We start from the raw sequence: 14,431 nt of genomic DNA on the forward strand, positions 1-14,431 counted from the left end.
GTTGGAAACCCCTGTTCAGTTTATTTGTTCTTTCCTGTCCTTACTCTCCCTGCACTCATCGAGAGCTGCTGCTGGCCATTAGATTTCTTTTTTTGTTTTAAGTCTACTGAGTTGTCCACTCAGGATGGGAATTTTAACCAGCTTGTCATCTCTCTAATAGATGTCAAAAACACACATTGTTGCAGTTTTACCTTTAAATTTCAGCCGTGGGAAGGCTTGCCAAATTAGTGAGGATCTGCTTGAGTGGGGAGTGAGAAAAAGAGCACCACTACCTGAAACTTTGGCACTTGGCCTGAGGTTATCTGAGCGTGCTCACTGCTTCAGTGCCTGCCGAGTGTGTTTTTCTGCTGTAGTAAGGAACTGCAGTCAAGTACCAAATGAATCTACATCAGTTTGCACTCTGCTCTCATTTATTTTGTTTTCAAGCCTTTTGTTGGATGCACAGCTATTATTGAAACATCATTGACATTAAAATAAATTCCCATCTGGTCTGTGCTAATTAGAGCAGATTATCGAATCAGATGAATTCTCAGAATAGATGTGTAATATTTCTAATGGGTTCCTGTGCAAGAATTTATTAAGATGTTATTAATTACTAGAGCTTGTTAGTGGAAACAGGTGGTGTTTCTCACAACAAATTCAGGAAAAAAAATGGCAACACAACACCGGTAGCAAAAAAGCAAAAGAATCACATCATGTCATAATTTTGGTAAATTTCAGTTTAAGTATTTTAGTTTGCAGGTCAGACTTGACCTTTTGTAGAGTTCACACTTTGTTTCCTCATGTTGCAAGGTATTTTGTGGTGTCAAGGTTGTCATTAATTAGATCCTAGACGTATTTTGTTGACTTCAAGGGGAGAATGCGAAGATGCAGACCTAAAGGTTGCAGTTGCAGGTCAAACATGCAACTAATTTTCCAGTGTATGACTCATGATGGTTCACAGAGGTCATGTTCCCTCCGGACGTCAGTACAGTCAGCCGTTAATTGTTCCAACCTGTGAACATATCATCAGGGAATAAGCACCCCCCCAAATCTAATCAGTGTCTTGTGTTAAACTGATTGGCTCTTTATGTGCGGCTGTGTTTTGTTTTTAAATGCCTCTCTGAGTTCATCACCGACTAAATCTGTGCTGCTTGAGTTTAGTTTCACTTCTACATTTTATCTATAAGAAGATATTTATAACATTTATCAATGATAATATCTTATTCTTTATTATTTTGCTGATAGAATCCAAATTTGTTTTCTCTAGAGGAGAAAAAACTGGACCTAAAGAGGTGTTTAACCCTTCAGCCACAGAAAGCTGAATTTCATCATCACTCCACCTCGTGGGTGGTGTGGACACCCAAGTTTGTTATCATGATTACTCAAGAATGAGGTGACGTTGGATTTTAAAATTGATACAATAGTTCCATCTACCCAAATCGCAGCGACCTCGACCTCAATTTCATGGTCAGAGGGCAACTTTTCAGAAAAACTTTTAGGCTTTTCACATTTCTATCATAGATGCATTTACTAGGAGCCTGAGGGTCAACACCAGCAGCCATTAGTATTTTTGAAGTTGATACGGTGGGGTAATAAAATTGTTGCTCAGCTTCAATTAAGCTCATTTGAGTAACTGAGTTTGACCATCTCCATTACGTTCATGCTGTTTATGCTTCTTAAAACATTTTCAGTGGTTTGTCTGACTAATAGTATGACTTGCTTTGTTGTCCACAATATTGAAGAAGTTTGTGCTTCTGGAGTCAAATTCCTTAGTAGTTTGTTCCATAGGTCTAACAAGCAGACATGTTTGTCTGCATTGCATTTCTGCACTTCATGGTAAAAGCTCGCTAACATATCTGGCTGGTGTCCCCATCTGGTCCCAGGATACAGCTTCTGACTCCAGAAATGTAGCATGGCAGTGTCCACGATGCTAAAGTTAAGGTTTTGAGAATGTTGAGCCAAAACCAATGGCTGATGTCACAGTGCCTTTACCCTCCACAGTCTTTGGTCTGAACACAGTGTAGGAAAACAGCTGGTGTGCATAACCTCCACTTCCACAAGTTGGACAACATTGCTCAGCTTTGTGCAGCCTTCAGACAACCATGTAAAATTCTGGTTTAAATGAAATAGCAAGTTTGGAGGCATATGAGCTTGATGAACTGGACAGATTGGAACCAGTTTCCTAGTTCTCGATTCTCATCTCTACAATACTTCTTTCCCATCGACTGTTGGCTGCGTCTGCCAAATCAGTTTTCCTGTTGACTCCTGGGGGAGCATAGGTCTGCAACAACACCACGCCAACGGACTCTGTTCTGGGCTGCTCTCTTTAGCTGGGTCCACGTCATTCCGACGGCCTTCACTTTGCTCTCGACAGATCTTCTCCACGTCTGTTTGGGTCTCCCCACTGGCTGCGTCTGCCAACAGTTGATAAATTGTCGATGTGCTTATACTTACTGACAGGTAGTTCTAACTTGGGACACAGGAAACTTGTGGGGTGTAAAGGGTTAAACAATAACAATATTTGTATTATATGTTTCACTTAAGACCACTTAATTTACACTAACTTGCTTTACATAACTTCTTGATATCCTCTTTCACATTCAATGCTTTCCAACGACGGGGAACTCTCACGTCTTTGTGGGTTTAAGTCACAACTGATTAACTTCATCCCTATTCAAATGGTTGAAAGCTGGCTGAGAAGCATTTGCATGATGTTCCTATCTTTCTCCTCTTTCATTCCCTTATATCTCCTTACTGTCAGTTTTCTAGGAGACCCTTTTCACTTCAGACAGTTTGACTCATCAAGCAGGAAACGCTTAGGTGGAACTAACATTAACGGCTGCTCTGGTCCATTAAGTAGTCGAGGAAGCCTTTCCAGTCGGTGTACAGTAACAAACCCCGGACCCAGCTCATCTAAGTGGCATAAAACCACCGTTAATGTTATCGATTATATATTATATTATTATGTGGTTTTCCTGTTTTGACATGTTATATTGTCAGCTATGAAAAAGATCTATAAAAAGTCTAAAAAATCCAAAAAGAAAAGCTAGCAGACTGCTGTGAAAGAGCTTTAGGGATTAATTCTGTTATTTAAAATAAGATTTTTTTCAAAATAAGATTAAAGTTATTTGACCTTGTTTAGTTTTAAGATTTTAGATTTTAAGATTTTGTTCACATAAACTCTGCCACATGGGAGGAAAGTAAAATCTCTTTCCTCATCCTGCTGGACAGTAGCTTTTTGCCAACATGACTCAAATGATAGCTCATATCTCACCTCAGTCAATCTAACCTCTGTATCCCATCTTCTCTCATAACATCTGCACTCTAACTTTCCCTCACACCGACTTTCATCTTTCTGATATTTTCCTCCCTTTTTTTTAATAACTTTAAAAGCTACACGGATCTTTGTCTCTCACACTCACCTTATTGCTCTCTCCGTCCACTTCCCTCATGTCTGCCTGTCTAATCATTCCCCGCCTTTCTTCTTCATTACGTCTTGATGATACTTGTTCAATTCTTCACTACTCCTAGCTCGCTCTCTTCTTTTTTCCCCCCACCTCTCTTTCTCCACTCTTGTCTTATTCAGCCTCTCTTCCTCTCATCTTTTTTTAAGCTTTGATACTACCTGTCTGCAATTTCACCTTTCTGGTCTGCCTCTCTGCCACTTATATCCTTCTCCTCTCACTCCCTCTACACTTCTTACGTATTTGCTCTCGCTCTCTCTTCATCGCCTGCCGACGATCTTGACTGGTGCCTTCTCTCACCTTTTTTGTTTTTGCCTTCGGTTCCTTCTCATCCCTGTCTCCCTTCTCACAATTTCTTTCGCACCATTTTTTTCTCCCTTACTTTTAAAACATTTTCTTTAACTTTTTTTTTTGGTTCCTTCCTCCCTTGCTCCTCTTCCTTCGCCTTGTTCTCTTTGCACTCCCCTTACCAGCATTTCATGGATTATTTTCAGACTTTTTCTCCTTCTCTGTCACCTTTCTTTCTCATCATTATTACCTCCTAAATTGCAAGAGGAAACAGACATAGTGTTAGATTTTGGCGTCTTTGCTTGATTATTTGGATGCCTCGAGATAGATTTGAGAGATGACATTGCCTTTCTATCTTTTGAAGTAATTTTCCTTTTTATGGGTTTGTGAAGTTAATGGTTCATAATTTAAGATGCTGAATTTCTTGCGGTTTGAAAATGGCTCATGTTGGTTATGTGAAGTTTTTGTCTCAGAAATTGATTACTGATCATTAATGTGGCAGACAGTTAATTAAAGAAAATGCTTAGATAATCATTTACATTGCCTATCTTGACATTATGATTTCGTGGCAGTGTGTTTGTGTGTGCCAACACACTTGGTGAGCACACTGAGTTAAACTTCAAACTAACTCAGGTTGCCTGCATGGAGAAGATGGTTTGATTAGATTTTACAGCACCTTGCTGCATTATTTTGCATTTTAATAAGGGAAAACCAATTTTCCCCAGGCTACCACAGAGCCTTAAAGTTTCAAATTATGAATTAATATTAATACATTAATATTAATACAGATGCATTAATTAGTAATTAATTCATTACTTAGCCTAATAACCTTATGAGGAGAACTGATTGTGTTTGATATTTCAGACTGTTTGCAAACAAGCTGTTACCTCTAAAGTGTCTGTTACGCTTAGCTTTGATTAGGTGTCTGATTACCTTTCAGATTTCCTTCGCTAATAAGTTCCCAGTCTGATTCAGATTAGAAATGTAGACATTTCGAGGTATCCTACAGGTTCCCAAATTGACCAGGAAGTGAGGGATTAAAGCCTCACACACGATTTGGTGGCTCAGCTAATTAGCAGCCGCTCAGTTTGCTCAGTTTGATCTTGGGATTCGGCTGTGATGGTCAATATAATCTGCCCATGAGCTAGACGGTTTATCCGCAGCTTAAACCCTATCAGTGTCTTCCTGCACAGGGAAATAACTATCAGCTGCCAAAGCCTTTAGTTAATGCATAAATGATAAACAACAAACTGCAGAATGTTTCTGGTGAAACTTTTGACCAGACGTGGGCGTCCCACCAAAAGAGGGGACGTGCTTAACAGTTTGGAAACTGTCTGAAAAGAAGAGACTTCAGTTATAAGCAGTGTTGGTCAAGTTACTTGAAAAAAGTAATCAGTAACTAATTACTGATTACTTCCCCAAAAAAGTAATCCCGTTACTTTACTGATTACTTATTTTCAAAAGTAATTAATTACTTAGTTACTTAGTTACTTAGTTACTTTTTAAAAACACGATTTACAACCTGAAGAGGTGATAAAGCGATAGATCTTTCAGCCCAGTTCTACTTTTTCTACATAATCCATCATACAAAATGTAATCAAATGGAAAAGTCTCTTTTTTTAACTTGTTTTATCATTTTTAATCTTTTAACTTTATGCATCAAGCAAAAATTTAATTATATGCAACATTCTCTGAGTTGAATAAATGAGTTTAACATTTAAACCTATTTTCTGCACATTCCAGCACATAAAATAAAATAATTTTTTGTGTTTACACTCACTCTTTCAAATAGATGCAAGTAAAACACAGCAGAACATAAATAAAGTCAAAGACTCAGCGGTCCTGTTGCTCTATTTTCACCTGTAAAGCAGGACTGCAGTAGGCGGAGGTTTACCCTGGTGCAGGTGTGCAGCGGTCAGTGGAAGGATACGGCAGTGTCTCTGTGAGTTTCCCATTACCTCGTTGCGCTCTTGGTGCTTCCTTGGAAGTTTAGGGTTTTTTTTCGCTGTAAAAAGAAGTTTTCTTCCCACGCACGATGGACGCTAATGTTTTTGTCACTTTTTATGGAATCAAACTCAAAGTAAGGTCAGTACTTCCACGCTTTAAACGCTGCATGCTCATACTCTCTCCCGCACTCGATATGTGATCCATTGTTGATCTGCACACAGCTGTTGTCACTAACGGCGCACTCGCTTACGTCACTGTCGCGAGACATTCTGGCAAAAAAATCACGGTTTTAGTAACGCAGTAACGCAGCGTTCCTACGGGAAAGTAACGGTAATCTAATTACCGATTTTGCAATAGTAATCCCTTACTTTACTCGTTACTCGAAAAAAGTAATCAGATTACAGTAACGCGTTACAAGTAACGCGTTACTGCCCATCTCTGGTTATAAGACATGACTGCTCAAGATAGCAATACATGTAGGGCATAAAAAATGCTAATGTGCTGTCTTCCAAAGCATTTGGCAACAAATTGGGGGCAGCTGCGGGTCCTGAAACGACCTGAACATGTCTTCGGTATGATTGCCTCTGTATGAGACTCAACTTGGCGCTTTTCAAAGACATGAACAGAGTTTGAATCTCTGAGTTTGTCAGAAGATTGAAAGTCTCATTGAAGTAAATCCAGCAGTCTTCTGTTTGCTACAGCAGATGTTGCCTATATGCAGTCTGGCTTTTTCCCCCCCTTCATCTATAAAAAATCTTTCTCATCTTTCTCATCTCACTCTTGAGCGCAATCTTTTATCTTTTTGTTTATCTATTTTTCTTTGTTGCTCTGTCATGGTTTTTCACGCAGGTGAAGAAGGACTCTGTTGTATCTTGTGTCCTGGACTCTGAGGCGGTGGCCTGGGATCACGAGAAGAAACAGATCCAGCCCTTCCAGGTCCTCACCACCCGTAAGAGAAAGGTATGGACAGAGCGGGATGTAATAGGGAAGAAGAAAGGGAAATAAAATGGCTGTGGTGTCATAAAGGCAGAGAGTAGGAGATAATGAGAGGAGAAAGGAGGAGGAGTGAAAAGGTTGAAGAGAGAAAACAAGACAGAGATAAAGACTTGAAGGTAGAGTAGAGCGAGATAATAGTGTGAAATGATCCGGCAGACTGAGGGTGATGGACGGAGGAAAAGCAGACAGAACGAGGGGGAGACTGATAAGTAGGAGAAGGAAGAGTCAAATGGATCGAGAAGGGTGGTGGTGGTGGCTGAGATTGCAAATGTCAGCAAGGTGTTTATTCAGTTTTGATCAGACTAATGGCCTCTTTCCACTACACCAATCACATTAGAGTGAAACTGCTCTCTTTACTTTCTCTTTGTATGCATGATGCCATCCTTGTAAATTAGGAAAAGAGAAATGAGGAGGAAAATACAGAGAACATGGTGATGGAAATTGCTGAAAATGATTATCTTGATGACTTTTTCTTTTTCTTTTCTTTTTTTGATACTGTTACTGCCACCATGAAACTATGATTATTTGTAATGACGGTTTGATGCACATACTGATTGTTTTGCCCTTCTGGCATTCTGTAACATCTCAACTGCTTCAATACCACAAGCACGCTTCCTGAATGAAATATTTCTGCTGAGGAGATGAAACCAGATATGCACTAATTAAACATTATTAATGAGCAGAGAGGAAAGTAATGAGGGTGTGAAAAGAAGAATTAAAGAGAGAAAAATCCTTCAGGTTTAAAGATTGCGGTGTTTTTTTTTTGTAATTTTTTTATTTTTATTTTTTTAGTCGTTGCTGTTTAATTCTTCCATCCAGTCCTTATCAGATCACTCACAGAAGTTTGGAGAACTGAACCTGCAAGTCACACTTTACAAAATTATCTAATCTGACTATTTTATCTATCTAACTAATAATTACCTGAAGGAAATGTTGATGAAGCTGAGTATGTATTTCATCATGAGCTTCTTGTATGTTGGTGACAGATGGATGAAAGTTAGTTGCAGTTGGAATTTGGCACAGATTTAATTTAGTGTCAGTTTGTACTTTAGTACTGACATAAATTGGTAGGTTGATGGGTTACATAGTTAGTTGTTGTAGTCTATGCCTTAAAAAACCCCATAAATCTTTAAAATCACCATGCTTAGGCTTGGAGGGGGTAATTTAGGCCACGTGGGCAAGTAGGCTTTCAGTACACTGATGTTAATGATCATGATGATCTGTTTAAAACAACAGTAGTTGGCTTGAGAATAAACTTAGGAGGCAAAGTTTGTTTGAAGAGTGTTTCATACTTAAAATAATCAGATGCCTTTATGATCAGCTGTGGTATTGATGTTTTCTTTTCACGTATATAAACACATTTGAACAGTGGTTTTTAAACTTTTTAACCTTATTTTGAGATGACTTAAGAATATTTACTTGGAAAGGTTATATTCATCTGAAATACATAATGACTATTAATGAAGTATCCCAAATAGGCAAACTGTGGCTTGTTATCAGAAGCCATCAGTTGAGTCCCAGTGGAGTTCCAGTTGTTAGTTAAGCGAAGTTTATTATCTTTATCAACGCTGACTGATCAGCCTTTTCTAAGTATGGTAGCACAGCTGAAACCGTTTCTGTTGTGCATCAGCCTCTGTGGGTTCAATTACAGTCCAAAAAAAGAATATTTTTATAAAAGTGGTCAGTGATTTTGTTTTAAGCCTGCCAAAAACCTGAAGATTTCATGCTGCCATGGGTACTGCTCCCTTCTCAAATTCGCACAGTCTAACCAGAATAGAAGGAGAACTGGGAGACCATAATGCACAACTGAGGAAGAGTCTGTAGTCTCAGAAGCCGACACCTCACAGGTCCACAACTGGCAGATTCATTAATGGTAGCCATCTGAGTCAGTCTGTGCCACATTGCACTTCTTGTCATGTCACTGCCATCGCAGAAAACTGGGATTGTTTGAAATCAGGAGTTAAGAATGTGTATTGCTGTGATTGCATGCAAACAAATGCTCCTGAAATCTCCTCTGGAAAGTTGCTTTATTGTGCTACTAGTGGTCAAAAACTGCACAGGAGTACCCTTTTAAATTTTAACGATGCATCCTGATTTCATACATCACTAGTTTGAAACAAGCTAGTATCTAATAAAGAATGGGTTCACAGACAGAGTAATGGATTTGTAAATCGCTTGTGGAGCCTTATCCCCGGAATTCAACATTCCTTGGGTTCCATCAGGGGTGTGCTGGAAACCCAGTAATAAGGTCGAGTTGGGAAAGTAGAAACCAGCAGGGGTAAAGAAGGAGTGGAATAAACAGGATGAGGTTCTAGAAAGGTGAGAGTGGGAGAAGGAGAAGCAGAAGAGGTGAGTGAAGTGAGCAGAGGAGCAGGAAGTAATAGGCTGAGAGAGGGCGAACACAACAGGGAGGTGTGACGCTGTTAAGAGGAAGACGGGAAGGCTGGGTGGTTAACTTTCAACACGAACGGGGAGAGAAATCAAAGAGCTCTTTGTAACAAGTCCCAAGGTTGGTTGTAGCGATTTGTGAATAAGATGCGTCTATTTGCATATTTTTGTCAAAGGGAAAAATATTAAAATGTATCCATGTGTGTTGATGTCTCCCTGCAGGATGTGGATGCATCAGAGATCAAAGTCCAAGTGTGTGTGTACGCCTTTGACCTCCTCTACCTCAATGGCGAGGTAAGGCCTAGTGATGATGAAAATTTTTCCCAGAGATCTCTTAAAACACTCCTGTTTTCTTTCTTTAAACCGCTGCGCGTGTTTATTGTTTGTGAGTACCCGCGTGCTCGTCGCCCGCCAAGTTGCCAGCATCGTCCCTGAATGCCAATGATGCTGCTTCTGGAGGCCGTAACTACATAATGATTGTAATGCTCATTGTAATTCCGACGGGGTGTGTGTGCGTGTGTGTGGGTAGGTGTGTGTCTGTCTGTCTGAGAGTGTATGTGTTGTGGGTGGTAACTGTGGCTGAGTGTGGGATAGAGTATATGTTTCTATCCAAATAAAGCTTAGTTTTTAAGCACATTTCTTAAGACTGCTAAAGAAAATCCTAATTACTGTTTCCATCTTCCGGTGCCATGTGAGTTTTCCCAAGTGGACAGAAACAAAATTATGTAATTAAAAGACCAATACTGTCTTCTTAAGTTGTGCCATTTCATTGCTACTTCCTCCTAATATGGCATTTATGCAAATGTGATGAATTATTTTTTCTCTGTATATGCATACTTTGTCTTCTTTATGGCTGTTGCCCTTTATTTATTAATTTCTTTTTTCTTTATCTCTCTCCTCGATTAATTGGAAACATCCAATTGCCTTTGCCCTATAGTCCTTGTCATTGCTAACACTGTTGTTGTCCTGGGAGGGTTTTTTAATGCTATTCACACCAGCTACCTCCCCTGCTAAGGCCTGACCAACCAGCAAGAGCTATTAGTCAGCAGTCGCCACCACACAGGACACCAAGGTCATGTCCTTGGTGCTATTTTTTAAATTATTTATCTACTTTAGGGACCTAATATTACACATACACTGCATATGCTCATTTTGTTGGGTTCATATTTTTAAGGCAAGAATATAAAAGGAGGGAAAATAAATAAATTTGTGGTTTTAACGCACTGGGGTAAACGGATTTGTATGACTCATACAAAGCTTTCTATGAGCACTGGCTGGCAGCTGTACAGCAAACTACTAGTTCAAGTCCAGCTTCATCTGTCTCATTATCCTTTGAGATTTCTCTCCTTTGGTGGATTTGAACTTGCTCTTTTTATAAATAGGTCTTGATTCCATGTAGTGACACAAGTCCTCCTGAGTTTGAACACAAAATACTTCCCAAACTTCAATTTATCACTGGCAACACAGCCTCCATAACTCTTGTGCAGAAAGGAGACAGAAGAACAGCACAGAGAATGGGGGGGAAAAAAATAAACTTTGTAAAGAGTCACAGAAATTCTCTCTTTAGATAAATGTAGATAATTTTGTAGATATGGCAGATTGGCAGAGGTCAAGGAGCTGTTGACAACTAGGCTAGAACTTCTCGCAATAATGGATATGAATTAATATGTTGTTTATTTACAGATGGGTATGTTCACTCTTACTGTAAAACATTAAAACATTTACAACCCTGTGGGGCACTGCAGGCATGGCACTTAGAATTTGAAAAGTAAAAAAAAAATAACTGTAATAATCTACGATTTGCTGATGAATTGTGTTGACTTGCATTTAAGTAAAATTCAAGAATGTTGGAGGGCTAGAACTTTTTTCACCTTCTGAAATTGGGCATGCTAGAAAAAGTTTGAGAACCCCTGGTGTACATGATGAAATGATAGTGAATGTAGCACCAAACTTGGCCCTTTAAAGTCTTCTCCCCCCTCGTGCTCGCTGCTATATACTGCTATATATTCTTGCAAAATACCAGGTGCATGTCCAACAACCTCTATGCCATAGCACACTTCAGCTTTGTATTAATGCATGTCACCATGTGACAATATGCCAAAGTCCTATTTCAGAGCAATGACATGTATAAAGACAAGAGCATCATTAAGGATTGGCATTGCCTAGCTGTTGTGCCAAGCTACTGTCAGAGTGTATAAATCCATGTGCTGCCAACTACAGGCAATTGACACATGTCAAATGACAATATAGATGTAACATTTACCTCAATTATAATCAAAAAGTCAAAAGTAGACATAATGTGAAGATGTTTAAAAAAATGTAATTCCAGTCAAAATCTGAACTCCTAAGGGTATCAGCTTCCCACAAGCTTTTGGGGTTTCTGGTCAGACAGAAATTGCAGCAGCATTTCAGTGCTGCGACTAAGCTGAATAAAATGAAGCATAAAAAAAAAACCTTGCAGTGTCATCATTAATTGATGAAACCTGCATCTGTTGACCTTTAATGTATTGTCCTCTTGTCAATGCTGTATGTGGGTGCTTTGCTGCTTTAGCCAAGTGTTGGCTGACTTGTGATATTTAGGAGAATATGTGGCCTTTTCAGTTATTTTTAACAGATAAATTAAACTCTAGTAGATGGTTAGAATCATCCTCACAAAGAACGTGTGGAACGAAAGGTTGGCTGTGCCGTAGCGTAGCTTGCACCAAACTCGTTACGTGTCTCTACCTAGAAATGTTGTGAACCAACTTTTGTAAAACAAAATGTAAAATGTAATAGGCTGTAATTATTTTGTTAATGCAAAAGCAGCAGCCTTTTGGTCTGCCAGTATGACATTTCCTTGTTTTCAGAGCTCCACCAATCTGTGCGTAGACGGTTCTGTTTTCTGAGTTGCAGTAATTTCAGTAAAAGCAGTGATTTTCAAATAAAGCTCACACCTGTCACCTCACAGTTTTTTGTTTTTTTTTGTCAGTCAAATGAATTAAAATAAAAGTTCAGTATCAGTGAAATTCCCCCCCGACAAAATATAGTTGTTCAACTTCACTCCACATTTTCCCCTCCCGCAGCCCGCTGGCAGCGGCCCTCCAGTTCCCTTACAGGTTGAGGAAAAATTGCAGTAAGCCTCTGTTTATCTCGTACAAGCTTCAATCGCCATTGATTGTGGAAAAGTATATATATGTAAGTGCAAAAGAAAGTCAATACTGTAGCATAGAACAATCACCGAAGGTGTAATTGCAGAACGTTGCAGGCTGCTTCGGCCTCATTATCTGCATACATTTCGAGTAAGGGTATAAATCGTGCATATGACTGCATGTTCTGCAGATTTAAAGCTGCTCGTGTGTGTGGCTGTGCGTGCACATGTATACGTGTGGGTGTTTGTATGTGTGCCCAAAGCTGCCGTGGCTGTGTGTCTGTGAGTATACTCTGAGACTGTGTGTTTGTGTATGAGTGGGTAGATGGTTGAGATGGCATTTCATCCTTGTCATCGCAAGGCTCCGAGCTATAGAGAGAAAATGGTTGTAATGATACAGTTTTGCCATTTGTAATTGTGTATGTGTTTCTGTGTGTGTTGTGTTTAGTCCCTGGTGCGACAGCCATTGTGTCGGCGTCGGGCTCTACTGAGAGAAAGCTTCTCAGAGGTGGAGGGAGAGTTTGTGTTTGCCCGATCCATCGACTCCGACAACACCGACACCATCGCCGAGTTCCTGGAGCAATCTGTCCGAGGTGTGTGTGTGTGTGCGTATGCGTGCCGGTTAGATGGAGACAGGCTTTCTTACTTGTTTTCCTTCCTGCTGTCTCTTTGTGTCTCATAACTTTTTTGTGTGTGCACCGACTGTGTACTTTTTTTCCTCGCCTGCTGTCCCTGTGCATCTTGAACCTTCTTGTGTGTGTGTGGGTGTGCTGTGCGAGAGATTCATTTCATTTGTGATTTTGTGCGAGGGCTTTGTGTGTAGTAGTCGTCCTTTCCCTGCATGCCGTCCCTTTGTTTGCCGTGTGTGTTTGTTGTGTTGTGTGTTTGCATAAGAGAGACAGGACTTGTTAGTTGTGTAATTGAATTTTCTTGCGTTGTGTCTGTCTGGCTCTGTTTATGAGGAAGCACATAGAGCTGTGTTTCCCGTGCGTCTCTTTGAGTTATACGCCAGTGTCCTTGTCCACTGGCTGTCTTTGTGTCCTCAACCTGCTTTTGTTTTGTGTATTTCAAAAGAAAACAAAGACCTTTTATGTATCTGAAAGATAATCTCTTAATTTCCTTTCTGCGTAGCAGGACTCGTGAGTTGGAGTATTAATCTGTTTGTGTGTTTAGACTCCTGCGAGGGCCTCATGGTGAAGACTCTAGAGAAGGATGCCACCTATGAAATTGCCAAGCGCTCTCATAATTGGCTCAAGGTGTGTGTTTATGTGTGGTCATGCGCTTCAGTTTTGTTACCCATTAATCATTTACATTCACGTTACACACACACTGCCTAACAACGTGGATGTGCACTTACCCTATCATAAAGTTATGACACAAACACACATATATAGAGTGACTATAGAAAGACCATTATTTGCTTCATGGTATGCTTGGAAAGCCCCAACATTTGCCAAGTAAAATGCCAAATCGTACTTGATTTAAAGGTAAAGCCTTCAAGGTCATCTTATCTTGCACTCCCCGGAAGTCCCGTTCTTACCCTGAACCGCAGACAAGCCCAAAACAAACAACTTTCACAACTTCTTTGTCAAACTGACATGACTTTCAGTCGTTGGATCAGTAATGGCGATGAGAGCTAAGACTCTGGCTACAACCCAAGCAATTTTTAAAGGTTTCCACTTGAGGAATCTGCAGTTTTTCAAGCCCACAGGTAATATGTCAGATGTAGAGTACAATCAGAAGCTTGCTGATTTGATATTTGCTGTTTATTTTTGTTTTGTTTATTTGCTTATGCCATCGTGAAGCAGCCATCATCTGTCTTTCTATAATTCAAAAGAATCGCTGCTCAAACTGGAAACACAATGATCACCTAATTGGTCTTCATCCAAAAACAATTATCTTCTAATGAGTCCAAGTTGTGCTCAAGATCACTTTTGCCATTTTACAGGCACTTTCCTCACATAACCTTCATGCACACGATTTACACTTTTACCAAATTCTTACTCCTGATCTTTTTAACAATATTTAATAAAGCTAACATAGCTTGATTCTGTTGGATTTTTCATATTCAACAAACTTACAGAAATGCCAAATTATTTATTAGCACATGTTGCATACAGATGGAGATGAGCATGATCATAGATGAGGTGATCATGTTGGTTGAGACCTTAATATTACTAATTATACTTTTACTATTATACTAATACCAATAATGACCAATTCCATGAGGTGCTAATGA

The 14,431-nt window shown here is 39.7% G+C and overlaps 1 protein-coding gene across 1 annotated transcript in view; it reads left to right on the forward strand.

The window, feature by feature from the left end:
* Window positions 1–14,431, forward strand: part of lig1 (ligase I, DNA, ATP-dependent) — a 63,914-nt gene that overhangs the window by 30,728 nt on the left and 18,755 nt on the right. The window contains exons 19-22 of the mRNA XM_004555148.5: window positions 6,531–6,641; window positions 9,288–9,359; window positions 12,641–12,785; window positions 13,366–13,448. Coding sequence (XP_004555205.1) covers window positions 6,531–6,641; window positions 9,288–9,359; window positions 12,641–12,785; window positions 13,366–13,448 — 411 coding nt within the window. The remainder of the gene's footprint in view (window positions 1–6,530; window positions 6,642–9,287; window positions 9,360–12,640; window positions 12,786–13,365; window positions 13,449–14,431) is intronic.

The sequence above is a fragment of the Maylandia zebra genome, linkage group LG18, assembly GCF_041146795.1.
Source record: "Maylandia zebra isolate NMK-2024a linkage group LG18, Mzebra_GT3a, whole genome shotgun sequence".
Classification (NCBI taxonomy): domain Eukaryota; kingdom Metazoa; phylum Chordata; class Actinopteri; order Cichliformes; family Cichlidae; genus Maylandia; species Maylandia zebra.